At 41.7% G+C, this 25,027-nt stretch overlaps 1 protein-coding gene across 1 annotated transcript in view; it reads left to right on the top strand.

The window, feature by feature from the left end:
• Positions 1–25,027, top strand: part of LOC134603314 (arylsulfatase A-like) — a 56,153-nt gene that overhangs the window by 3,085 nt on the left and 28,041 nt on the right. Inside the window, exons 2-6 of the mRNA XM_063449169.1 lie at positions 2,773–3,013; positions 10,511–10,729; positions 11,044–11,213; positions 11,465–11,589; positions 11,891–12,018. Of these exons, the coding sequence (XP_063305239.1) occupies positions 2,773–3,013; positions 10,511–10,729; positions 11,044–11,213; positions 11,465–11,589; positions 11,891–12,018 (883 nt within the window). The remainder of the gene's footprint in view (positions 1–2,772; positions 3,014–10,510; positions 10,730–11,043; positions 11,214–11,464; positions 11,590–11,890; positions 12,019–25,027) is intronic.

Genomic DNA, 25,027 nt, shown 5'->3' with positions numbered 1-25,027 from the left:
CTTGGACCATTGGTATGCCTTGAGATATGATTTGGAAACTACTACATTAGGGCAATTAATAATCTTAATCTATGCATCAGACAAATATAAAGTAATAATCACATGTTCCAAGTTATATCTAAATTGTGTATGCATTTTAACAATTATTACCAACAGTCTGAAAGCAAAATAAACAAATAACAATACACCTTACACGTATATTTTTAATCTATGAACTTGCATAGCCTCAATGCACTATGTACAAAGAGATAAGATAATAATTATCGATCCAACGTCAGACCTGTATATAATATCTCTTGTTCTTGTAGGAAAACAAAATCAGTGTATTCGTTTAGAATGCTGATGATTGAAATGCCAAATACCCTCCTTCTCCTCTTATATAAAGACCAGTACTTGGCTGCTTTGCTTTTATTCTACGGAACACAATACTAACTAATACATACTAACCACCATTTATATGTCATTTAGGTCTCAACAACATCTGCTGATTATTCTTTATTATTCTGATTCCCAGTGTATTAGAAGTTTTTCTTCCTTTGTGTATTAATTTTATCTAGAGTGCTCATTTCCATCTCTTCTTTTGTAAAGAATGTGGATGCGACGTTGCAGCTGTGCTATATTATCTATTATTGTTAGTAAGTTTATAATACTCCAAAACATTCATCAGTACAGTCAAATGCATAATCCAGGTATTTGATAAAAAAAAAAAACAAGTCGCAAGAGAGTGCTAAGGACGGACAACAGCTCAATTAGCCTACCCTTCGGTGGATCCCTGCTCAGTTCTCAAGCTGGTTTTAGCTCATCTTGTGACATTACAAAGAGAACCAGACCATGCATCTCAGACTCAGGCAGAACAGATCCAAAATACAGATTTGCTCTCCAGGTATTTGATGTTTCAAAGTAGAAGAGACTGAAAGAATGATGGCAAAGGGAAGATCAAGTCAAGATAAGAATGGTCCACTTGGAGTGGAAAAGTAAACCTTCTTAATAACTACCCAACATTGGAGAAAAATGATAAGCTGTCAACATTTTGCCCTCAGTAATTGTGGCCTATCATAGTCATCCAAGATTGGCTGGGTAATTCATAATTTAACTTCAATATTATCTGATAGGCAGGTGGGGAGCTGGGTATTTAGTGCTAGTAATTCTCAAACGACTTGAAAATGTTCTTACAAAAAGATGAGTGTTGCATTCAATTTTCTTTACCATTACTACAATGAGCTATAGGGGTCATAGTGTTTAGTCTTCTTTTTGAATAAAATAACCACATTGTGCTGTTAGCCTTGGATGAAAACAATACATTTTTCATGGAGGCTGTGTTAGTCAGGGCCAGGGGAAGTATGGGTATGGCTGCATAAACAGAAACTCCAATATGGCATATAATTAAGCTATAACATTGCAGGGGCATGTTCTACTCAGAGTTATATTGGTACATAGAGTATCCCTTTAATTTTGCAAATTTGGTAGTTCAGATGAGTAAAAGCAAGCATCTGAATGATGGAAAATGAATGATGGAATGTGGATTTTTATCTAAAAATGTACAAAAAAACCAATTATGTCTAAATGTTGCCACCACTATGACATAAAATGTTTAATCAAAATCCTCCACCATGACCAAAACCTCCAATGATCTAAACCCCTACTACCAAAACCGAATGATCTAATGATTTTATGACACACACATATATATATTAAAAACAAATGCCTTTTAATCAATAACTTCAGAGTTTATAGTCAGCATCTTTACCTTAAATACATTATGCTTTTGTGTAGAACCATATGTGAATTTACAATTTTACTGATTTCAGACAATAAATTTAGCTGCCAATAATCCCATTAGTTTCCACAATGATTGTCCAACTGTGTCTTAGACTCCATGTCTGTATTTTTTATTTCTAGGTTTAAAATGTAACATTGGAAAAATACATATTTGACCAGCTGGAAAGGGCTTTGTTAATGTCTCCTCATCTGCTCTTGATGCACTCTCAATTTCTGCCTTTTGTGTCGCTACACACCGCATTCATAGCAATTTCAATGTCTTAGCTCAGCATCAACTGTACATAAACAGTGCGTGCTTGAATATAGAATTTAAATTGCAAAATGCCCCTGGAATCAAGCACTTAAAGTGCACAAACAGTGCCTTTCCCCGGCTGCCTTCGCTCTCCCTTTGTGCTCCCTTTGCGCTCCCTTTGCACTCCCTTCGCGCTCCCTTTCTGCTTTTCAGTGTTTTAAGTAACTTGCAAAAAAATGAATTCACAGACAATTACCGATTTTGACTTTCTTCTGAATGCTGTATAGAGCTGGTACACAAACTCTAAAACTGAAACCTTTTTGATGCACAGTAACTGTAAATATTGTAATCTACCAATTTCTCAATCATTTGCTTCTTGACTTCCATATCCTTCTTTCAAGTATTTTCTCACCTTTACGTTTCTGTTATATTTTTCTCTCTTGTTTCTTTCTCATTCCATCTTCCTTCTCTGTTGGTATTATTAATTAAATAGGAATTAATAAACATACATGGGAAATGTGCATCTTAGGATAAATTTCTCAATTTCAACAACTTTTCCAGTTTAGTAGATTAACCTAAAGGGCTTATTTGATTATCAATATTCTAAAATGCTAAATCAGTCTTTCCTACGTCTTTAACTCCACTTTTTGTTTTTTCTTAAATTCCTCTCACTTCACTGGCTTCTTTACTTTTAAATTCTTGTGCTAAATCTGGTACATTTTTATATATATCAGATTTTGGTGTCTTCTTTTTCCCTGCAGAGCTAGTCTCCTGACTGGTCGATATCAGACACGTTCGGGAGTGTATCCAAGTGTGTTCTTTCCTAGCTCCCGAGGGGGCCTTCCACTCAGTGAGGTGACAATAGCTGAGGTTTTACAATCACAAGGCTATGAAACCGCTATAATAGGAAAGTGGCACCTTGGATTTGGGCTCAATGGTACATTTTTGCCCACGAGACAGGGATTTCAACACTTTCTGGGAGTCCCCTTCTCTCATGACCAGGTAAAGTATGTCACAAAAGCATGAAGAAAAATCTTTGTTTTTTGTCCTTATACATCTACATTTCACCAGTTCAAGTTTTTTCCAGACTTTCCCAAATATTGTGTAAATCCAGTCACCGCTGACACATTTGATAACTAACAGCCATCTGAGATTCCATGGTTTAATTCAAATGTGTATCTCTTGCATATTTTACACAGCCTTGCAAATTTTATGAGATATTGTGGTGGAATTTCAGTAAAAATAAATTTAGTAGGCCGAGATTGCCACGTGGTATGTGCACGTGCATACGCTGATGTATCGGTCGGTTGCATGTGGCAACGATACAATCAGTAGTGTAAGGAGCATGTGCAGGAATACAGGATAAAAGAGTATTCCCCTCCTCCATTGTGCTGGGCAAGCCAAGTGGTCAAACAGGAAAGTTAGTCTTTATTCTGTTGATTGGGTTAGAGTACATGTAGGTGGAACTGATTATAGGAGGAGCTATATGTCTATATAAGGGACCTACACTGTACGATCAGGACTCAGATTTTAGCTGTTTTTGGTGACATTAGTCCCTCTGAGTCCCGGTCGGTGAATCGAATAAAGATCTCTTCCTTCCTGAAGAAACCTGTGTCCATCTCTCTGTGCTTGGCTTCCGTCAGTTTCTCCGGTATCATTTGGTGCATTGGCCGGGAATCTCATCGTTCAACGGTAGCTGAGAAACAGAGGCGTGAGACGGTCTATCTTTGCCCACGCTCTCTATGGCTGCACCCCTAAACTTTTGCGTGGACCTCCCTTCGTCTCGGCGCCACTGGTCTGTTGTCCAGGAGATCATCGGCCTCTACGTAGTAAGTGCTGGGGTGCCCCCGTCGATGAGTGTGAACTCAGGTTCAGGAACGAGGAGGTAAGACGACTACTGTTTTAGATGGTGGACCCACTAGGGGTATTGGATACCGATTGTGCGGTAGGCCCATAAGGGGTTTGTATCTGGAATTGTGTATGGAATTGGCCCCCTCAGTAGAGGGATGGAGCGAAGGAGCACCGCTCGTAATTAAACGCCCTGTAGTCAGCTCGTTTAATCCTGGTTTGGAGTCAGGCTGGGTCCTGTGTAAATAGCCCAAGCCGGACACCGGTGTCTTGTCTAGACTAGCGTATCTAGGGTGTATATTTCGTTCGCTGGGTCGGAGGGACCGGGAGACTAAGCGGAGCCTGTTGTATATTCTGTCCGCTAGATCTCAACCTATCTTGGCTAAGTGGGAAGGCATGTAAATTTGGAACCCACTAGACTATTGATAGAGTAGATAGATCAAGAGGGTTTTGTTGTAAATTCCGCCCTCTAGTTCGCTATATGTGGTGCTTGGGCAGCGACGGCTAACCAAAACGGATGTAAATAGTTTTAGGTAGTCCCTCGAGGTACTGGCCAATAGATTAGTTGGGAAACTGTAAATGTGTTAAAACTTATTGTAGTAGAGTGTCTTGCTAGATAGCGTGAGCTCTGCCGTCTGGCGAGAGTGTGAATAGTGTGTAACTGTATCATAGCGCACGGTACCATAACCATGTATTATAATTACTGATACTGTAAATAACCACTAATAACTGTCGTTCATGTTGGATGTTTAACATCATAACCACTACTAACTGAACTGTGACTTTAAAATTTGTACTTTAACCAATGCTAACCGTACTATAACTACTGTTTGTAAAGACGATGTTACTAGGGCATGTTATAGACGGGTAATTTAAATACTGAGAATTATAACGTGGGTGATTGTATAGTTTCACCAAAAGGTACAGTAATAGTTATTTAGTGACTGGTGTAACAGCTGTGTGTGTACGGGAATTCCCTGTATGTTTTTTTGTGTACGTTTGGCCTAGTAACCGTACCACGTGGTGCTGTTGCCAAGGGGAACGGGTGTGACGGGGTGTGTTTGTTTTGCTTCTATTGGAGACGACGCTCCGTTGCTAAGTATGCGTGCGTCGGATTCAAAGATCATTGATCCCTTAGAATGCATGTTAAAGAACTTTAAAAAGGGATACAATGTACATGATTTTGGAGTAAAGATGTCCCCAACACGCCTGACTACTTTATGTAGTAGGGAATGACCTACCCTGCTGGCTGCATGGCCTCCATGTGGTAGTCTTGATCCTAATCTGGTGCAGCGCGTACACGTGGCTGTATCAGGTAGGCCTGAAATTTACAGCCAGTTTCCGTATATTGATTGTTGGAAGCGGGCCGTAGATGACTTGCCAAAATGGATCAGGGAATGCAACGAGGAGCAATGTCGCCTCCTGTTGGCCAGAACTCGTTTGTCCACCAAGGCCGTGATTACGCCCATTCTGGTACAGGCCAAACGGGGTGACAAAGGCCGACTTGGGGATGGCATCTTCGGCTAGTGGAATTTGCCAGTATCCCTTACACAAATCTATGGTAGTGAGATACTGGCCACGTGCCATCTTATCTAACAGCTCGTCTATCCGGGGCATCGGGTAGGCATCCGACACCATTTTGTCGTTTAGCCTCCGGTAGTCGACACAGAAACGTGTCGTGCCGTCCTTCTTAGGTACCAGCACTACCGGCGATGCCCAGGGGCTATCGGAAGGTTCGATAACCCCTAGCTGCAATATCTCGTCCAGCTCAGTCTTCATATGTGTCCGGACTGATTCCGGGACACAATATGGAGCCTGCCACATAGGTAGCTGTCCCGGGGTTTCGACTTGGTGGGTGGCCAGCGGAGTGTACCCAGGCAAATTGGAGAAGGTAGCCCCTTTAGCTACGATCAGCTCTTGTACCTGGGCACGCTCCTGAGGGCTTAGCCGCTCCCCCAGCTGAACCCCCCGGGATGGCTCTATCTGTTCTAATAGGTCAGGTAGGGGCAGATTCTCCTGATCTTCAGAGGCTGAGGCGCATATCGCCGCCACGTCCTCTATCCTCTCATGCCAGGGTTTGAACATGTTCACATGGAGCATGCGTCTCTTCCCTACCCCTGAGCAGGGGCCAATCACATAGGTGGTGTCACATCTCTGTTCACCACCTGGTATGGGCCCTGCCAGATGGCTTGCAGCTTCTCTGTGCGGACTGGTTTTAGAATCAACACTTTCTGTCCCACCTGAAAGCTGCGGTCTCTGGCCCCCCTATCGTACCAGCGGCGTTGGCGTTGTTGGGCCGCCTGGAGGTTGGTGCGCACGGCCTGGGTTAATGCCTCCAGTCGGTCCCTAAACTCCAGTACGTAGGATACAATAGGGGTCCCATCTGGGCTACTCTCCCCCTCCCAATGCTCTCTAATTAGGTCTAGCGGGCCCCGCACTCTTCTCCCAAACAGCAATTCAAAAGGGGAAAACCCCATGGACTCTTGGGGTACTTCTCTATAAGCGAAAAGCAGATGGGGTAAAAACCTCTCCCAGTCTTTATGAGTCTCTCCAAACGTACGGAGCATCTGTTTCAGCGTACCATTAAACCTTTCGCATAGGCCATTGGACTGGGGGTGGTACACTGAATTTACTATTGGCTTAATGCCACATATCTTCCATAATTGTTAGGTGACCTCAGCGGTAAACTGTGTGCCCCTATCGGATATGATTTCTTGGGGAAACCCCACCCGGGAAAATATTTTCATTAGGGCCTCTGCCACAGTTTCGGCATGAATATTGGTGAGGGCTATAGCCTCGGGGTACCGGGTGGCATAGTCTACTACCGTTAAGATATACTTTTTCCCGGAGGGACTGGGCTTTGGTAAGGGCCCCACTATATCTACGGCCACCCTACTAAACGGTTCTTCAATAATGGGAAGAGGACATAGCTTGGCTTTGTGGCGGTCACCCCGCTTGCCTACCCACTGGCAAATGTCACAGGAGGTGCAGTATTGCCTCACATCCTTAGAAATCCCTGGCCAGAAGAAAGCGTGGGTCAACCTATATCGGGTACGGGTCATCCCTAGATGTCCCGACAGGGGAATGTCATGCGCAATCCTAAGCAGTTCCTGCCTATACTTCTGGGGTACCACTAACTGTTTAGTCGTTACTGTGACCGACCCTCCCACTCCTCTTTCAGCAATGCAGTAAAGTAGTCCTTTCTCCCAAGTGTACTGCTCCCCCTCTAGCCCTGCTTGGTCAGTGTGTACCCTGTCCCTGTATACCTGTAGTGTGGGGTCTGACTTCACCTCGGCCTCAAACTTAGTTGGGGCATCCCAGGACATACGTGTCGTGTGGGGGTCTTGGTCTCTTACCTGAGCCTCAGAGTGTGTTGGTGGAACCGTGGTGCGAGCCTGTTGCCGTGTGGTCACTGGATGGGCTTCCTGGTAGGGAGCCTGGGGTACAAAAGCAGAGGTCATCTGGCCCAAATCATTCCCCAGTACCACATCTGCTGGTAAATTTAGCATGAGGCCCACTTCTACCGTCCCCTCTCCCACACCCCAATTCAAATGTACTTTGGCCGTGGGTAATCGATATACTGCTCCCCCTGCCACTCGTACTGCCACGGATCCGCCAGTGTGTGCCGAGTTAGTGACCAAATGGGGTGCTATCAGGGTTAAGGTAACTCCTGAATCCCACAGCCCCTGGACCTCCAAGGTCACCAGCTGTCGATGATGCTGTCTGTTATCTGTGGCTCGGACTGACATCACCTCATGCAAGATGCCCCGGGGTTCTTCCGCTTGGACACTCAACATCTACTGAGTGGCCGGCTCTCGGTGATAATGATGCGCAGCAGCCCTTGGTACTGGGTTCGGTCATCCTTGATTCCAGGCGGGCTTGCCCTGGTTTTGGGTGCACTCGCGGGCCATATGCCCCCACTGCTTGCATGTGTGGCATTGAATGTTGGCACGCCCATTATACCTGGAGGGTGGGGGTAAGTTTCCTTGGGATGGACGAAAACGGGAGGCTGTGTGAGCGGAAGGTGGTATAGTGCTGGGTAGTCCCGTGGGTCGAGGGTAGCTCTTGGCTAGGGGCCCATGATGTCTCCTTGCATCAAAATGCTGATCCGCCAGTCAAGCTGCTTCGGTTAGGGTGAGGGGTTTCCTGTCTCGCACCCATTCCTGCGCCTCTGGGGACAAACCATTAAAAAATTGCTCCAACAGCATTAACTGTTGCAATCCTTCCATAGTAGTGGCTTGGCTGGCTTGGATCCACCCTTGGGAGGCCTGGTCCAGCTTGTGTGCCCATTCAGCATGAGAATCTTTCTCTGGTTTGCGCAGGTTTCTAAATTTGCACCGGTATGCCTCTGGGGTAATGGCATACCTCTCCAATATCGCTCGCTTCACTTTCTCATAATCCTTGCTGTCCTCGTTGGGTACAGCGCGATACACTTCTGCTGCCCGCCCTGCCAGCTTGCCTGCCAGCAAGGGGACCCATACTGCCCGTTCCATGTCATGTAAATCACACAGTCTTTCAAAATCCTGTAAATACCCATCAATCTCATCCTTCTCCTCGCAAAATACTTTAAAGGCATGATAGGGGATTTTGGGTTTTACCTGGCTGTAGAGTGACCCAGTCATGGATTCCGCTCGGGACGGGGTATGCTGTGGACTGTGTGCCATCACGTACTCCTGCACATTCGCCATTACCATTTGCAGCATGGCCTCTGATATAGGCTGTGGCAGAAATTCCAGCCTGGTCCTCATTTCTCTCTGGTAGAGAGTTTCCTCCATGGCTGCTGGGGGTGTAGCGCTGCGGGCTTGGTCTCCCTCCATCAGCTCGGCAATTAGTACAGCCTTGGGTTTGCTGCTGGCTATCTTACCCCTGGCTTCTAGCAGTTCCTTTAACGTCTGCCTTTTTAGTTTAGAATAATCCGTCTCCATTCACTTCGGTAGTCGGTTAATTCGCTGAATTCCACTTGCCATTCCCTTTTCTCATTCGGCAGTTACAATTGCACGAATTGCGCTTTTCGTCTGTAAGGTTGGATCCCGTCGCTTGCCACCAATTGTAGTGGAGGGCAGTATTATAATCCACGATCTCCGCTGGTATTACAGGTAAATCCACAGTCAGCGCTGAAAAGTAAGGCAATGTCCCAAATCCTCCCAATAACCGGACGAAACACAGTATGAAAGTCAACTAACTGGCTTTATTCACAGGCTTGTATATTTATACAGTTCGCCGTGCAAGGGGTTTCCTTACAGGTAGTTCAGGGGATTTCTCCCATCAGGCAGTGTAAGTCTCCCAGCAGGCATTGCTGCACGAGAGGGATACTCCCACTAAAATGGACAGTTAAGTGGATTATCCCCTCGTGCAGCAAAACCGACAATTCACATAAAAATACATTTTCTGGACATTATTCGGCACATTGACATAACCGAACGTTTGGTAGATAGCTGGGGTTTGAGCGCACCTTTTGTGAGAATACCGCTCAGATCCCAGCTGAAATGACCGAACGCCGCAGCAAATACGGTTTTGCATTGAAGTTCCCCTCAATCTGTCGATTGCACTTAGGGGAACTATCTTACCGAAAACCGGGCTCCCGAACGGTCTGGAAGTACAGCGGTGTTCGTGTCGTCGAGTAGCCGTTTTCAGTTCCAGGCGCTCGACGACCAAACACCGCTGAAGAAACAGAGGATCCAAGATGGCCGACCGCCGCATGGTCGGTAGTCGAACGACGCCCACCTAGGAGAGCCTCTAATTACCGATTGCAACATTGTTGCAATCGGTTAACAAGCGCCACACGTCTCTAAGTGTGTGGTCTATCAGGGGAGCCCGCATTCGTTTCACGAACAGCCCGGATAGCCGCTGTTCGTCAAACGAAGAACTTGCATGCTGGTAGCTTACGGCTGCTAGCATGCGAATTACCATAGCCCCCATATACACAGCAAAGCACAATTAGCATACAGCACAACCTACAGACAACCTTTCATACGTTTGTAGTCCAGAAGTGGCTAGGTTTGCCACAGTGACATTTTATGGATCTGAAATTAGAAGACCAGATTGCAAGAATGATGACAGTTTCACAAATCCTGTGGGCACTACCCGCTACCTATTGTCAGATTTGTGTTTCTAGGGTTGTGAGGGCACCCCTAACCATAGGTGAGGTGCCTACCCTTGCCTTGTTCTAGTTATCTAGTGCTTATACTTTTTCTCTCTCTTTTTTTCATAAACAGTACCTGCAACGTGGAATGTTATGTTAGGGACGAAAACTTGCAGGGCAGGTTATAGAGTAAGTTCTAAATAAACATCTGAGTTGCAAAATGTATGTATCCTGGCTGAGTAATTTATTATGTTGTGATATTTGCAACGTTAATTTGTAGACTAGCTCGGCATATGCAACTGCACATTAGGACATGATAAGAGAATAAGATAGCAATTCAAAGAATTGTGGACAATCTTCAAGCTCCACCACTGAGATAGTGATCTGAAAAAAATAAAAACAGAACAGTAATTTTTACTTAAATATTTTACAAGCAAACACATTTAGCAAATACATTAAATAATTTGCTTTGAGCAAACAAAGTTGCCTTGAAAAATGACTTGGTGTGGTTCAACAACTTTTAAATCTACATTCTACTTGAGTGATTGCCTACCTGTTATGCTCTGCAGGGCCCATGTCGAACACTCACCTGTTTTCCACTGAATACTCAGTGCTATGGTACATGTGATATTGGGGAAGCTCCACTCCCTGTATTCTTGAATGAAGAGATTATTCAGCAACCAGTGAATTTCACAGGACTGATCCCAATGTACCTGGAATTCAGCAAATCATTCATCAACAAAGCTGTGAACGATAAGAAGCCTTATTTCTTGTACTACGCTGCACATGTGAGTATATATTCCATTCAAAACTATGTTTCACTCACACTGAATTTAATGTAAACTCAAATGTTTAAAACAAGTAATATGCGATTTGCAATGTTTTGCTCAGTAGTGTCATTTTCAGAAAATGTACAGTACCCATTTACCTTTACCCTTTTACTTAGTAGTCTCAAGATATAATTATTCACTCACAATGTCAGTAAATGGCAGCGGTACTTACATCTTATAATAGTGAGATCTGGTTTTAAATAGTTTGTCAAGTTCCCAAGCTATACCTGTTTTTAGTCTTTTTAATATCCTTTATTTTTATCATTCTGCAGCACACTCATTACCCACAGTTTGCAAGTGCCAAATACACCGGCTCTTCTCCCAGAGGACGGTATGGAGATGCTCTCCTCGAATTTGATGGATCAATAGGAGAACTGCTGCAGACTGTTCGGGAGTCTGGGACTCTGGATAATACACTCATCTTCTTCACTTCTGACAATGGGTCTGTTATACACAGCTTTGTTTACAATATACAACATTTAATACTGTTAGGCATAAGACAACGTGGACCAAAAAGAGATAAAGCGCCTGATACATTCAGTTGTGGAACCCATCTACATAGAGTAACTATTACGGAATGTAACATGTTTTGGAGGGAGGTTGTCCTACCTGTTGAGCTGTTAGTTGGTGGAAAATAAACTCTATATTCCTATAAGTAGATTTATTGTGTATTATTGTGTATATATTTTTCAGGCCTGAAACAATGCGCATGGAAAGAGGAGGTAGCTCTGGCCATCTGAAGTGTGGAAAAAGTACGACATATGAGGGCGGAATGAGAGAACCTGCCATAGCATACTGGGAAGGCAAAATAAAACCAGGTATCAACCATATACTGACCGTCTGCATTAAACATAGGGGCCTGTGCAAGGTTAATGCTATTACAATGGAACACAATATTAATCTCTTTACTTTCCCTTGATCTTTTCCTATATCTACCTAAACTCTAATTGTATCTCCCAACCACAAACATACAGGGGTACATATATATTCCAACTGTGTCCAGCATTTCTTAAATAAATAAAAAATGAAAGAGTCGTATTTGACATTTATCGCTATTTTTTATCTCTGTATTGACCAACAACCTCACTTTTATCCTTATTCCGATTCTCTGTTTTATAGGAGTTACCTCAGAGCTGGGAAGTATTCTGGACATTCTGCCCACATTAGCAGCTTTGACAGGGGCTCCTCTTCCAAACGTAACACTGGATGGGTATGATTTGAGCGAATTCTTGCTGCTCGGACACAAAGTAAGTGCATTAAAGGGGCGATAGTGGTTACTATAAGTGAATCAGATAGGAATCACAAAACACATTAAGGGTTTCTAGGTTTTCTTTTTTCTTTGCTCTTTGTTATGTGTTACCGTTTCATGTTGTGTTTCTTTTTCCTTATTCCTGCTTGAAGGCCTTTTTTATCTCCCCATTTTAGCGAGATTAGCCAGACATCGCTTCACAATGTCAATGTCTAGGTCAGGGGCAAAAAGCTGTGGAGTTTAGGCCAATGTTAAATAGGGCTTCTCTCACTTTTATTAACTTAAAGGGACACTCTGGACCCTTAAAGTAATGTAGCGTGCTGAAATGCTTTATGTGTGAATCGTGTGTCCTACTTTTGCATTTTGCAAAAAGTGCAGATTTCAATAGAAAATTACACTTTTATAAATTAGCCTTGTTACACCCCCTTGACTTTCAGGCAGATAACAGGTCATGTTACTTCCTGGTTTGGCTAGATCGGTGAAGCTAAACTCAGGATGCAGCAATTGCCCAGAGCATCTCTCAAATACTTCTCATTGAGCTGCATGGGGAAGTCTGTGTGTCACAGAAAGTCTGGGCGGGCTTGCAAAGACTTCAGACAAGAGATCTGCAGTTTTTGCAAGCTGTTTTTAGATATAACCCAATGCTAAAATGCACAATTAAATACATGCATTATTTCACTACTAAACCGTGATATTTTATTTTGTATTTAGGCAGTATAGTTTCCTTTTAAACTCTTCACAAAATCCCTTCATGCCCTATTTTCAACCTTAAACCCGTACATATTTTTTAATGATATTGTGATATCAAATCTTAGAATGAAGGCAGAGTATAATATAAACCTATATTTATAAACTCCACACCTGCTGAATTAACCTCAAGCCATTGGTCACTAATCCTAACAACTTTAGACTCTGAGCTTTTCAGGACTCCACTTAGGGCTCCAGGCCCCCAGCAAATCCCCTCGTCTAGACCTTCTGAAACTAAACAATCTTAAGGAGAAAGTGGCTCTAATAAATGCCAGTTTGACAGCTATGCAAGTCAGCGTTTTTTGGCAAATGTAAAAATTTAAGCCTTCTTGGAACATGTCAATGTTTTACATTGTGAGACAAATGAGACAGCATCCAGGCACCAATTTAGTAGATATTTGGGTACTTATTTATGTGCATGAGGTTAGGTTGACCATCTGTTATCTGGTAATGAGTGTAACATACGTGATGCCTTGATCACTGATTCTCCCACGAAACATGTGCAAGACTATAGGAGATTTCAGTTAACGTCCGCTATGACTGAGCATTAGAAGAAGTGGAATTAAATCACTGGAAAACAGCAGGGTGGTACATTAAGAGCTAAATAACATTTTAAAAATATTCGAAATGCATTAAATAACATTAACTCTATTTTATGAAAACTCTAATTAAAAGCAATAACCCAACGAACATTATACTCCAGCTGTGTGATGTGCTTGTAAATATATCTTTTTTCACAATTTTTATTTTTTGCAATAAATATCCTTTATAGCGAGACCGTAAAACAATAGCTCTTGGGCTAGAATAACAATGTGTTGTGATAAAACAGTTACAACCTCTCAAGGTGAGCCCCTCCCCTACATAATATAAGTATGAGAATATGCATAGTTTCAATTACCAAAACCCAAAAGAAAAAAATCATACATCGCTGGTGTGAGATAAGAACTTCAGTTATTACAAAAATAACAAAATGTATCTTAAATATTCTTAAAATTAATTGTGAAAAAAAATGGGGGTGGAGGGGGAGTTATTATAATAGATTATAGGGCAATAGGAAAAAGGGTATACATTTTAATCTACAATCTAAATTAAATGAGTGTACATTCCCAGAAATACTGCAGTCAATTAGCATTGCCATTATAATATTTGTTGGGGGCAAACAATCCCATTTGTATATGTAGGAAGGGGATAATATGTACACCCTATATAACCCCTTATAGACACATGACATGTGTGACATGTCATGATTCCCTTTTATTCCAGAAGTTTGGTCCTTAAGGGGTTACATTTTGTATAGCTATTTCCCTAAAATTACTGTTGGCTAATGTTTATGAACTATTAGACTGCTGTTCATTATACCCTTTAAATTTAAATCATTGAGGTCCTAATTCAGACCACTAAAAAGTGAGACAGAAAAATCAAAGTAACTTGGTTGAAAGTACGGGTTTCGGTCAAGCTGGTGAAGAGAAAGTATGGTTTTGGAGAGATACAATTAAAGTTGCACATAATGTTGAATGAGGACAGTGTTGTCATCAAGCTCGCGTATGTGTACTTGTCTGAAGAGTAGGACCAGAGTAAGAATTTAAGTGATCTATGTAACCATTATAGATCCCTTATCCAGAGTGCGATACAGTCATCAATGTGTAAGCTATAATAATGAAACAGAGTACATCAAAAATTATAACATACTGCTAACTGTCAACTGGAAAATACCTTGTATTCACAGATTGGTAGGAGGTTGCATTGTGTTGGTTTATTGAGTTGAGAAGTTCCAGGGAAAACATTTGTCTTCAAGAGTTTATAATAAGATGAGCAAGAGGTGGCTACTTTGATGTGGGGAGATAACTCATTCCAAATGTAAAGGACCATAAGTAAAAATTAACGGAATCAAGAAAATGCTCATAGATATTGGTGGTGGAACAAGGGATGTGAGGGTGACGGAGTGAAGAGGACAAGTAGGGTATGACAATAGATCTTTAAGGAGAAACAGAGAAAACAAAATTACAAAAGAATTAGAGTACAAGGCTAAGATGTTTAAAAATAGACCAGTGGAGAACTAGAAACCAAATGAAACTTGTAGCTAAATTCAAAGCAAATAATTTATATTCATTATAAAATGTATATTTTCAGATACAGTTCTATTCTATTGAAAGACAGACATGGGTTTCAAAATTAATATCAAATACTTCAGTTATTACAAAAATAATAAAAAAAATCTTAAATATTCTTAAAATTAATCGTAAAAAAAAAAAATAGGGGGTAATTTTAATAGATTCTAGGGCAATAGGAAATGGGGTATCCCCTAAGAGTGAAATAACCAAAATCAATGAAGAGATTTCCTATAAATAGCATATATAAAATGTAACTTTTATTAGTGTAATATGAAATACCACAAACAAAAAGACAGTTGACAAAATCTCAAATTCACTAAAAAGTGATAGGGGTCACTGTGAGCCCAGCACTTAACAGGCTGATCTAGGCTAGTAATAGAAATACACTTTATAAAGCCTTTATCTGAAAAATAAGGTCTATTTTCTTACAATGAGCTCAACTATCATATAGCAGGAGTTATTACTAAAGATATCTTGCCCTAACGTGCCTTCGAGGGCACCTATCGCTAAATGTCGGAAACCACAATTCTGATACCACTAAGATTCTGTCGAATTTTCAGAGGACCTTGCACACACACTTTCTTCAAGGAGTACTCCCACTTTGGTACTCCAACACAAGGAGGGCCTCAGCCCAGACAAATCCAGTAGAATATTTATACTTGACAAAGGCTCAGGGGAGCCGAAATATTTTCAAATTTTATTGTACTCCACAATAAAGACTACCTGCTGAAGAAACTACAGGGTGTGCCCAAACCTATTCCCCTACTAAGATTCTCTGAACAAGTCATGTGAAAGATGGAAACATAAAACCTATACAAATAAAAAAAAAAAAAAAAAAAAAAAAAAGGAAACTGGTTCAGTAGCAATGCCAAAATAAAAATCACTATATATATATATATATATATATATATATATATATATACCAAATATATATAGCTCTGGTCAGCAACATTGTGCAAACAATTTGGAAACAACTGAGCCCTGACTACCTGTTAACCCCCAATAATGACATGACACCTGAGTATTGGATAAGGGCAACAGCCGGAACTTTATTGATTCAACGTTTAAACACCACCAGCATTATCACCATCTGTCAGCTGTTGGGGTGACTACCCAACAAACAGTTAAAACCGTGTATTTCCAGAGTTCGTACAGCCTGCCTTCTGCCATCAGCCCTAGCAGGCTGTGACTCCTCAAAGCCTTGTCTCGGGAATTACTTGCGCTTGACAGGAACTCCGCCTTAGCTGTGACAAAAGGAAAACAGAAAAAAAACAACACCACAGAATACATCAACAACCATAACCTAAACATAGGGCAGGGAGGGAGGGAGGGAGAGAAAATTGTTCCAGCCTGTTCCTTCTGCAACTGGTGAATACCCTCCCCTCTACAGCCCTTATTACCATCCTATCTCTCTGCAACCTTGTATCTCTCTCTATCCCACCCCTTACTGCAGAGTAGCAGTCATGCCACCCCTTCATTACAGTCCAGGAGATCCCTTGACTGCTGAAAAGATAACCTACTTGTTACCCCCCAATAATGACATGAAATTCACGATCCCAAAAAGAGAAACAGGAACGATAGAGCAGACAAGAGTAAAAAATGGGTCGCAAGAGAATACTGAGAGCGGGCAGCAGCTGAAATAGCCTGCCCTTCGGTTTGTCCCCGCTCAGTTCTCAAGCTGTTTTTTGCTCATATTGTGCCCTTACAGAGAGAACTTCTCTGCAACATATCAGACTGGTCCCACCCATACAGGCAGTCCAGATCCGAAATGCCAGCAAGTTCCCTCTGCATGAGAGGCACAGCAGACAATGCTCATTCTGCCGCTGCGCAAGAGTGACCCTGCTTGAGTAACCTATTCAAACATTTCAAAGTTACCTCAAACTGGGCCGTCTCAGACGACAGACGCACCGACCTGCCCATACCGACCTGTATGCCTTCCACGTAGAGGCAGACAATGAGTCCGACACCAACGACATCAAGCCTCCAAAACTAGGTCCCATAAATACGAAGGGCAAAGAAGACCCTGTCGATTCGCTTCCAGAGCCGACTCACGAAAACGGTCCCACTGAAACCAAGAAAGAGAGTTAGCCACTACTCCCCGGGGACATGTCGTGCCTGCACCCACATATTAATCCTTAAGCTTAACAGCACCAGATGTCGCAAGAGAGCCAGAACTGAAGGAGACACAGACGATGATCACTCATATTGTCCGTGCGAAAAAACACCACCCGATCCCGAAGATCTTCCCCCCATAATGCCAGAGCCATCACTATGGAAAAAAGTTCCAAAATGTTAGGTTACGAATCACGTCCAACCCACGCCATTCCGAAGGTCATGCTGCCGCACACCACTTACCCAGAAAGAAGGCCCCAAAGCATACAGATCCCAATGCATCCGTGAAGAGGTCCAACTCTGACACCGCTTCCCACAACCAGCATGACCGCCCATTGTACTTACCAAGAAAGGCACTGCAGACTTGCAGGTCAGCCCGCAGCTTGGCCATCACCCGAATGAAGTGATGAGCCTCCCTAATCCCGACCGTCGGCAAGGACAAACAACGACAAAAAGCCCAACCCATCGGCAGATCCCTGCAAGAAAAAGCCAGATGACCAAGCAACACCTGCAAAGTACGTAACTGAACCTTCTGTGCCATCTTCACCAGATCAACCTGCCTCAGCAGCACAATTAGCTTTTCGTCTGGCAAACAAAAAACCATGTCCACCGTGTCAATTTCTATTCCCAGGAAAGATAACCTAGTGGACGGCCCTTCTGTCTTCTGAACCGCAACCGGCACGCCAAACCAAGTACCCATTGAGCAGAACTACTACAATAACTGGGCACACCCGTCACCCTACCGAGGACCCACAAACAGGAAGTCATGGAGATGAGTTACTGAATCGATACCCTAAAACTGAACCACCACCCACTCACTCAAAAAACGAAGCAAACGTTTCAAAATATGAACACAAAATGGAGCAGCCCATGGGGAGGCACATGTCCTAGAAATACAACACCTGAAATTGACAACCCACAAGGTGAAAACATTCTGGGTGAACCGGCAGCTACCGAAACACCAATACGATGTCAATGCACCCCGACTCCATCCTGGCTTCACCTCTCTGTGCGGCTGGGCACCAGCCTCTGATGCCCTTCTGTGCTGCACTGACCTCCGGCCATGCTCTTCAGCCATTCCCGGCTCTCCTGGGGCTCCGATACCTGAAGTTCATCCACTTCCGGGTTCCAAGATGGCGGGGCCTGTGACATCAGCACTCCGCGACATGCGTCCGTCACGTACGCGCCCCGCCTGACGTCCGGCACTTCCAAGCTCCACCCAGACATCTGGCACCTCACTGTCACTTCCACCCAGACCGTAAAAGAAGGGGGACTTCGAGAGCGCTCATCCCGCGCTATGCCATATTGGGCTAAACTCCCAGGCTGGGCTGCCTCCTGGAAGCCTGGGATTTTCCGCTCACTGTTCCACTGCCAAGTGCCAATTGCCTCCCGCTCGTCCCGACCTCTGCTCTACTGCTCCGTCGAACCGGACTCGGTGAAAGGAGAGTAGGAGGCCTGGAATGCCTTGGCCTCCTATGTGCTGGCCAAAGATGGGCTCTCCACCACCTGCTGCTCTGCTCCTATCAGCCCTTGGGGAAGACCGCCCATCACCTCCAACAGGAAACCTGTTCCATTGGAGGCCAGGTAAGCCTGCAGCATCCCGATCAATGCATCCTTGGACACAGAAGCCATTGTGAACAAGGGGAAGCCTCAGACACTAACTCACAGGTAAGTAAACAGGCCTTAAGCTTGAACAGCAGAAGGCTAAAGGGAAAACTGTTCCAGCCTGTTCCTTCTGCAACTGGTGAGTACCCTCCTCTCTTCACCCCTTCTTACACTATCCCATCTCTCTGCAACCTTGTATCTCTCTCTATCTCACACCTTACTGCAGGGCTGCAGTCATGCCTCCCCTTCCTTGCAGTCCAGGGAATCCTTTTAAAATGTATTTGCATTCTCTAGCTATAATTTGAAATGTATTACCAACTACGTATATGCCCATTGAATTCAAATAAATACAGTCGAAAATCATGTTTTTCTGCTGACATTTTCATCTCTCAAATTATCATTGTTAATCCTCTTTTTTTGAGTAAACTCTACTAAGTAAATATTCATTAGTAATACTAGGAGGATTGAGAGGGGATGTTAAATAAAATCCCTTATTTTCTACAAATAATGTATAACTTGTAAATGCATAATCCCTAATCCACAAAAAGAACTGCTTCTTGCATAAAAAGGTATTTAAAAAAAAAAAAAAAGCATTTTGCAAGTTAACTTTTTGGATCAGCGGTATAATCATGGAAATAAAAACATGTTTAATAAAAAACAGTCACTAGTGTGGGTATGATTAAAACTGAGAGCTGGCTGTAAATATCTCACACAAGACACCATCCTATCCTTTTTTGAGTCATTCATCCTAATAACAGTAATCTGTAGTTACGGTACTAATTGATGCCCGAAACAATTTTGCTACAAATTACTGTTTTTCAAATAAGAGGCACATGCTGTCAGGAGAGAGCTTTTACCCACTAGTGTATGTTCATTTCAAGTATAGAGGACTCTATAGTAGGGAAATACTATTATCTTAACAAATATAGTAGATTCTAAACAACTAGCCAGAAAATGTTGCTATAGAAATATCTTCCTCGTGGATGATACACACTAGGGAACCTCACATATTGGATGCAATGTATACATTAGGCTACAATAAGTTATTGTTAGTTTTTTTTTTTAAGCAAAATACACAGACAGACCATTAATTGCATCCGTAAATCAAGATAAGTGAGCATTGTGATTGGCTGAGCCTATTCCTGGTTTGGTAAAAACTAATTTCAGAAACTGCACAATATATTGATTTGATGGAAATGCTGAAAAATTTGAGTATTACTGATTTTATTTATTTCAATTTTATTTATTATTTTCACATAATATCAAATAAATATACTGCATTATAATAAACACGCCAGTCCCCGCACTTTTAGGAACAAGATTTTTCTGTGTCCATACCTCAATGGGATTTTTTAATAAGTATGCTGCATATTTGCAGCGAGGGTCTCATAGAAACCTCATAATACTAAATAAGTAGAACATTCTATGTGAGAGCAAGACCTCTAAAGACCTAATTATTAGGAAAAAAATAGACAATCAGAGGTATTTAAACTTTAATATTCATCCATGATATACAGGATTACACGTCACCAGACAATTCAACATACAATCATGTCTTTTAGTTATTTGTTTCTGTTTCTATAATCAAATCCCAAGATGCTCTACCTAATCCTATTTTGAACAGGGAAAGCAATTCCTAAATCTATGTCCTAAGTACCTGGTGTTTTTTTTTTTCAGTAATACACAGGTTTACTAGGCTAGCGGTTTGTGACCTACTTTTCTAACTGCCAAATTGTAAGCAGAGAGCACGACAGCAAAGACCTCTGAGACCTGGGTTATATATAATATGGGTTGAGTTGTATTTTACTTTACCAAAGTGCTCAATTCAAAAAAATATCATTAAAATGTTCATCTGTTTATGACATGCTTTGAAAAAAAAAAAAAATACATACACACAACACACACACGTGAGCTTTTCCCATCATTTCAATTTTAAACATCTCTGATTTCGTCTATCTCCCCTTCTCCTTTATAACAGCCAGTGGAAAAGACTAAGGCATTAGCTTAGTTTTATTTACTAATTGAATTGCCCTTTATCCAGTTACTTTTATCCGTGAATTTATCTGTGTGTGCCTTCTGAATTTCCACATACCTGTCAAATTTGGGTAAGCGGACCTTCTGTGGGGCATCACAATTGACAACTCGTTTTACCGGCAATGCCCATAATGGTTGGGCCTGCCCAAAAAGTGAACAGGCCTAAACATGGTGGGCATCAAGCACCCATGGCCTGCAGACAGCGTATGGGCTTGACCATATCATTCAGGACCATGCAAAGAGTGGTGCTCAGGTGCTTTCTGCATGGTTCTATTGTCCACCAAAAAGCACAAGCACATTTAATTATGCAATTTCAGCGATAAACCATACAATACCAGAGCATGTTATGTAGATAGAGATATCCATACAATACTTAAATCTAAGAAAAAGCAGAGATACTTACACAATACACAGAGCTGAGTACAATACTGAGACACTATAAGATACACAAAGCTGGGTACAATACAGAGATACCCATACAATACAAATAAGGAGATAAAACACAATACACAGAGCTAAGCATAATATAGAGATACCCATGTAATTCACAGAGCTGGAATAACACAAATATATCCATAAAATACACTGGGTTGGGTAGACTACAGAGATATCTATAAAAAAGGCAGAACTGAATAAGATACAAAGATACATTAACAGAGTTGGGCACTATAAGGAGATATCCATAATTATCCCACACAGCCAGGGTCACTGGGATTGATTACACAGAGCTGCAATACAGAGGTACCCACACAAAATTGTAAGGTTATTAACATTTATCAATAATATATTTTAGTAAATTCCCTTGCTTAATCTGATATCAGGCAGGCATGAAGTCTATCTGGGGAAAGAAAAAGATAACATTAGAAACCTACATTTCATATGGGGACAGGAGCTTCTGTTAGTGTCCTCTTGCACTCAATTGCATCTGACTCTGCTGCCAAAGTAGCAACTCAGTGGGAGGCAGTGGTGTATCCTGGTTTTGTGCTGCCCTAGGCAGGACAAAACTCAGGCGCCCCCCCCCCCCCCGCGCGCGCCCCCCCACCCAACCCTTCCCCCCCCGTCCCGCCTTCTAAATACACACACACACACAAATTCACTGACAGATACGCATACACTAGCTAACAGACACACACACACTCACTAGCAGACACACACTCACTAGCAGACACACACTCACTGTCAGACACATACACTCTCTGATATATAATATAATATAATATATATATATAATATAATATAATATATAATATAACAGGGGTAGGCAACCTTTTGGTAGTGCTGTGCCAAAATAAAACTTTGACGTCCCTTGGTGTGCCGGCAATAAATTCAATGAGGAATGCATGGTTAAGAAAGTTTAATATTTTATTAATGATGACAACAAATAAAGAAGGTCTGTTTTAAGAGAACAACTAATCATATTGATTTGTCTTTTGCTTTTTAATGTAATTTCTAATTACATTTACACGTGCTGAAAATATTTTTAGAACGTAATAACAAAGAACATACAACAGCATTTTTTTATTTTTTACAGGACAAACTTAGTGAGATCCCTGTCCTTGCTTTTCCTTGCTTAGTTCCTCTATGTCAGGAACATACTGCGTAACTTTAAGCTTCACACAGGCTTCTGAATGAGCAGTTGAGAGACGGCTTCGATGCGGATTCAAAATGATCTTCATGTGTGAAAAGATTTGCTCACATATATATGTTGACCCAAAGGCCGAAAGCAACGCTAGTGCAATTTTCTTTAAGCAGATGAATTTTTCAGGTAGACTGGTCCAACATTGCACAATGGCAGCTGATCTATCTGTGCAATTTCCCTCCAGAGTTTTCCGCAGTTCTTCAAATTTTGTTCTCCATAATTCTGATGCCTTCAATTCAATAAGCTGGATTTCAAAATCATCAACATTCATCCATTCAAAAAGAGTTAACCCAAATGAGGTAGATTCGGTTAAGTCAGGCTTGATAAGGAATGAAAATGTTGGCCCATGGATCTCAAAATCTTGACATCGTTCTGTGAACTCTTTTCTGAGCGCCCCAATGTACTTCTGCAGTTCTTCTGTGCCAACTGGATAATGCACCGAATGTGCTTTTACATTGGGAAAATACTTGTATGTCTCAGTAGTGATATCCCGACAATACACATTCATTTTTTCCATGAATCCTTTCCAGTATTCATAAAGATGAAGAACAGTTTGTCCTTCTCCCTGTAACTGTAAATTCAGGTCATTCAGGTGTGCAGTTATATCAGCCAGGAACATAAGCTTGCAAAGCCAGTTAATATCACTTAGTTCTGGGTAATTATGACCTTTTTCACTGGTGAAATTCTTGATCTCCTCCAAGCATGCTACAAATCTGCTCAATACCTTGCCACGACTGAGCCAACGAACGTTATTATAAAGAGGGAGATCAGAATACGAACTCTCCAGTTCCTCCAGTAAGGACCTGAACTGTCTGTGGGTTAATGCAGAGCGGCTAACTAAAAAATTTACAATTTTTACAACTGTTTCCATCACAAAGTTCAAGGATGAAGATGATATTTTTGCACACAAGTTCTCTTGGTGAATTATGCAATGGAATTTTAGTGCAGGACGACCAATGCGTTCTTGGAGAAGTTTTACAAATCCTTTGTTTTTTCCAACCATGGCAGGGGCACCATCTGTAGTTATACAGAATATTTTATTGATATCTATACTCTGCTTTTCAAAATAATCGGCAAATGCAGACATAATATCCTCTCCTTTTGTTCCTTCAAGTGATTTGAGACAACACAATTCTTCATAAATGCGATCATTTTCACAGTAGCGAGCAACTACTGCGAGGCGAGCCATGTCATTTACATCAACACTTTCATCCACAGCGACACTAAAGACAAGAGCGTCTTTTAAACTTCTTCTTTGCTTATCTTGTATATTGTCTGTCATTTCGGTCACTCGTCTTTCTATTGTTCTTGCCGATACTGGTATATCTTTTATCCGTGATAATATTGTATCTTTATTAGGCAAATCGCCAAATAAAACTTCAGCACCGTTTATAAAGGCTTCTTTAATATATTCACCATCTGTGAAAGGTTTCCCTTTTCTTGCTACACACTGAGCAATTTTATAACTACATTCAGTAGCTTTATTCTTTGCTCCAATTACTTGGCTGAATATACTGGTTTGTTTTTTATATCTACAAACTGCTCTTTTTATGGCTTCCATTTTGTCCTCCATGTTATTAAATGACGATTCATATTTAGTTTGAAAATGTCTTTTGACACTTGATGTTCGGCAAACAATACTTTCACAGCATAATGCACACACAGCACGATCCTTCTGCTGTACAACTCCATATTCCTCAGTCCATGAAGGCTGAAAAGTGCGGATGTCAAGCTTTTGCTTTTTGGCGGTAGACATTTTAGCAAATGGAAGTAGGATCTGCAATCTAAACCTGAGAAGGCTGAGAAGAACTGTTCGTTCAAACAATGTGATTGCTCCCTGTGGATCCTGCAAATAAGCAAAAATAACCATTTTCTATAATGTGCCACAATAATCCATATTTCTGATACTTTTGATTCCTCTTTTGGATTTTGTATTTGTTCTTCTATTTTTTTTTAACATTGATTACATCCCCAAAACAAATGAACATCATAAAAGCTGCCTTTCTTTCTCCGAAAACTGCCACGCTGACAGTGGTTGGAAATATTGTTGGGTGCATTTGTGCACCTCTCTTTTATACACTGGAACCAACAAAATTGTGAACCAATCTCCCATCCCCTCAAAAAAAAAATTGAACAGAAAAATAAGATGAATCAAGAGGCGCAGTAAGGAATATTAAAGGAGGTGTAAATGTCCCATTTTGTCAGAAATTACTAGTACAGTGTACATGCCACAGACAGGCCTGTAGAGTTCAGCCCCAGTCTAATAACACCAGAATATAACAAATGACACAGCGACATAATGGGCTTCAATAAGAGGGTAAATAAGTACAAAGATACTCTTTCCTTTTTTATTTTTTATAATTCTTTATTTTTGTTGTGAATGAGATTACATTTCAACTTTTATTGCCACAACAGCGAGAAGTAAAACACATACAAGGCATATAATGAAACGATTGTATGCCATTTTTATATACTGCACTATTTGCAGTAACAGGCCAGGTTTACATGTCTGTGTCTGTTTCAGTAGTAGTGGATGAGCAATCAAAAATAGACATGTAATGACAATTAGATCTAGAAAATAGTGGTACACCCAGAAGGCCTCAGCCATAGGCATTAGGTGTGGGATCGCTGCTGCTGGGGCCACTGATTCCAGGCAAGCTGCCAGCTTCTCCCAAAAGGCGTCCGAGCCGGTTCAGCCGATCCTGCATATCCCATTTCCCACTGCCTGGGTCAGAAGCACACACGGTGGCTGTAATTTT

Source organism: Pelobates fuscus, chromosome 3 (assembly GCF_036172605.1).
Source record: "Pelobates fuscus isolate aPelFus1 chromosome 3, aPelFus1.pri, whole genome shotgun sequence".
Taxonomy (NCBI): Eukaryota; Metazoa; Chordata; class Amphibia; order Anura; family Pelobatidae; genus Pelobates; species Pelobates fuscus.
This window is presented reverse-complemented; position numbering and strand designations above follow the sequence as displayed.